Genomic DNA, 3,811 nt, shown 5'->3' on the forward strand with positions numbered 1-3,811 from the left:
TACTTTTCCCAGAATGCTTCATGGGTTCTGATCTGATTTCTTTGAGTCAGTGCCACTTTGAACAGGTCTGGTCACTCTGGCCAAGAATCCTTCCCCACCCCCACCCCCACCCCCCGACCATTATAGTTAACACGGGAGGAGCAGGTCATGTAACGCTGTAGCGAGACCAGAGCATGCATACCATCTGGAAAGTGCTACCTTGGCTTCCGTTACCTGGGAAACATGTCGTCAGGTGCTCCATCAGTGCTTCTTGGGTGACAGGTTTCCGTGCCGCGTTCATTGCTGAGATGGCCAAGCAAAGGATTTCCCCGAGTGGAATAAACTGAGATTGACTGATGGGAGACATACTGATTGGTGACACATCACCTGTAGAAAGACATTTTTTTTTTTTCAGGTGAGCAATTCAGGAAAAGTCTCCGTCATTTGTCACACACACACCTTCACCCCTACACACATCTCTCACAATTACAATAAACTCTGTAAACTTTAATCTGTTAGAGCCATGGCCAATGCCATTCAGGCAGAAAACTTTCCACAGAAAAGGTAAGGCTCCTCCTATGGCCTCGATGAATAAAACTTTCCGTTAAAATCTGAGAGCTCAGTTACATAAATATGATACTGAAAAAGTTGAGCCACGATGAGACTTTGAGAAATTATTTATACTTCATTAATTGGGCTGATTTATTTAAAACCTGCCATTCACATCTTGACAAATGGATTTGGAACTTGATGATTCATTCAAATTCCGAATGCCCTCTCCTGCCAGGCATCTGCTGGGGGCAGTTGGGTGCTGTCCGGTGTGCCACTACGGTCGAATCGACTGGATGGAAACACCATATTTAGGACGGATGAAGAGAAGGAAGGGTACCGCTCGCAGAGGGGAACCAAAGAAGACCCCAGAACCCTCCATTTGTATCTCACTGGGGAGATCAGCAGCTGATGCTCACCTTTGAGAATCTGACTACCACAATTAAGGAATTTTCAGAGGAATAAAGGCACAAAAATAATGTTGCTTTTTAAATAATGAGCGTCTGACATCTAATTTTGTGTAGATTACAAAAGAGAACTTAAACACTATAAAAGAGGAATGATTATGAGCAAAATTAATTATCTTAGTTGGCATCATGCTTCTCCGTATACTTTAAGCTGAAATTCTTTATTTAGCTTATCAGCTGTCTTCTTAGTTAATATTTTTCCTGTTTACTGTCATGAGCCTGCATTCTGTAGGTGTGGCAGAAGTGCATTTATTCTAAAAGAGCTCAGTTCTACTGTAAAATATGTAATACTATGTGTAATAACTTTCACCTTGAGATACTGATCAAGCTCTGAGCATGTGCAAGTATGTCTGAGAGTAGGTCACTATTTTACCGTCTGTCTTACCCAGGGGACCGTCAACTCTAAGGCAGCAGGGCAAAGGCCCCACTTTCCTCTCCGTGCTCCCAGAACCTAGAGTAGTGCAGACTTGACACTGGACACAGTCGCTGTCTGTAGAATGAATGAATGTCCATTTCCAACATTATAACCCAAGGAGCGTCTCGGGGCATTTTAAAGGATTGTGCTCTTACTCATATTTTTTGCTACATCATTGGAAAACAAAGACAGAGTATCAAGTCACCAACCATACCGTGCAATTTCTACAACTCCCTCCCTCATTACTTCCCTGAACAGCAGGCCCCAAAGCACAGCAGTTACCATAGGGAAATAATTACACATTAAAGTAAGGCTTAAAACATGCATTTAAAGTCTATATTATAGGTCTTGTAGGTGCTTCTCAACACAATGCAACACCATATTATTCAGGTTTCCCATGATTTTCTGTGGATTTTCTACCAGGCTGGTTAATGAGCCATCTAGTTATTTAAAACATAGACAAGGGCATTCTTCTGACAACTCGACTGGATATATGGTCTAAGAAGAAAATAAGAGAATCTAACTATTGCTCAAATATTGTTGGTCACTGTTACCTACGTCATCTATAGAAAGACCACAATTTGGTTAAACTAAGAGTCACAATTTACTTGTCTATCCTTTATAGGGTGGATTTATTTCCTCTATCGTCCACATGAGTTCTGATTATGTTGATAAGAACAATGCATCCAATAACTTCATTCTAATTGACTCAAATCCGGTCCTGTGCTTATAAATAAGAAGGGGCAAGGACGTTTCCTTTCAGCTGTATTTTCTTACGAGCATCCATCTAAACACAATCCTCCAAAGACATCTGTCAAGTCCAGGGCAGCTCAGATAAACCGGACCCAAAGCAAGCATTCAAAAAATTCCTATTAAGTGAATTTTAAATGTGCAAAGACATTTAAAAAATCTTAATTGTAAATACACTCCTTTGATTTTAAGAGTGTTTAACATTAAGTTTAAAATACCCCGATGAAAAATATGGACATTGCTTTTACTTCAGGTACTTGTCATCTGATAAGCATGGGAGCAAACTGGAACAATGTGAGCAGGAGACAAAGAGGGGAGTGAAGGATGGCTAATCCCCAGGGAGGTGGGGAGCGTGCTGGGAGCAAGGAGCTGTGTGCCTGGTCTTGCTGGGGACCGGGAAGGAGGCGTGGACATCTGGCACAGTGGAAGCAGGTCAGTGGTTGAGATGGAAAGGAGAGCCAGGTCACAATGGACTAGAAGGCTTATTCTATTTCTTTTCCTTCAATTAATGTACGGTCCATTTCATTTAATTGTCCAAACCATTTTATTAGGAGCTAATTCAGACATCATACCACTCCATAGTTCAATTACATCAAGCAGTATTGTACAATTGCTACCACAATCCGTTTCAAAACATTTTCTTTCTTCTTGAATTGAACTCCTTGATATCAGCTCTCCTTTATCTCCTCCCTCCCTGACCCTACCCACCCCCTCGCCCCCAGGAAGCCGGATTCTAATTGTTGGTTTCCATCCTCCTATAAATGGATCAAAGAAAAGGGAAGCCCTAATTTTTCCAGGTGAACTTCATCACCACAAGTTCAACAGCACCCCAGAGTCTGTCTTCCGGCTTATGTCCTCGTTCACTGAGTCAATTCTGATTCGTAGGGCCCTGTACACGGCTTCCTAGGCTGTAAATGGTTCCTGGAGCAGCTAACCTCATTGTTCTCACAGAGTGGCTAGTGGGGTTCGAACTGCTGACCTTGTAGTTTGCAATCCAACAGTGTTACCAGGGTTCTCTTTGTCTTCTAAAACACTCCAAACTCACTGCCGTCACGTCCATACTGACCCATAGTCATCCTACAGGACAGAATTGAACTGCCCCTGTGCGTTTCCAAGACTGTAATTTTTTAATAATCATTTCATTGGGAGCGCTTACAGATATCATAACAGTCCATAGTTGTCACATCGAGTAGGACAGTACAGTTGTTACCACAATTGGTTCAAAACATTCTCCTTCTTCTTGACCTCCTTGGTAGCCATTCCTCTTGATCCCCTCACTCCCCCCAAACCCGCTGAAGATTATATATATAGCTGTATCTTAGACTATCTAATATACCCATTCACCTACAATCCTGTTATTTGCTCCCCATAAGTGAGGTTACACAGTCATCATTGCTATCAGCTTCCCCGTCCCCCTATCTCCTCCTGTACCCTCAAGAAACTGTTACTCCTGTTACTTTTTCTGGAGGGCTACCTATGTTAGCGTTCATGGATTGAATGATCGTAATTTTACCAATGACCATTTGCAAGTCTAACAAGGTTAATGAGGTAGAACTGAAACCATAATAGTAGGGGGAGGAAATATTAAAGAATTAGAGGATATTTATGTTTCATCAGTGCTATACAGTGAACCCTCGCCACTTCGTGCTTC

General features: G+C 42.1%; 1 protein-coding gene across 2 annotated transcripts in view; it reads right to left on the minus strand.

Moving 5' to 3' along the window:
• Nucleotides 1–3,811, minus strand: part of STOX2 (storkhead box 2) — a 142,535-nt gene that overhangs the window by 28,091 nt on the left and 110,633 nt on the right. For both annotated transcript variants that reach the window (XM_004696139.2, XM_045286705.1), the window contains exon 2: nucleotides 214–366. In XM_004696139.2, coding sequence (XP_004696196.1) covers nucleotides 214–366 — 153 coding nt within the window. The remainder of the gene's footprint in view (nucleotides 1–213; nucleotides 367–3,811) is intronic.

The sequence above is a fragment of the Echinops telfairi genome, unplaced genomic scaffold (genome assembly GCF_000313985.2).
Source record: "Echinops telfairi isolate 266 unplaced genomic scaffold, ASM31398v2 ScPeMD7_9;HRSCAF=40, whole genome shotgun sequence".
Taxonomy (NCBI): Eukaryota; Metazoa; Chordata; class Mammalia; order Afrosoricida; family Tenrecidae; genus Echinops; species Echinops telfairi.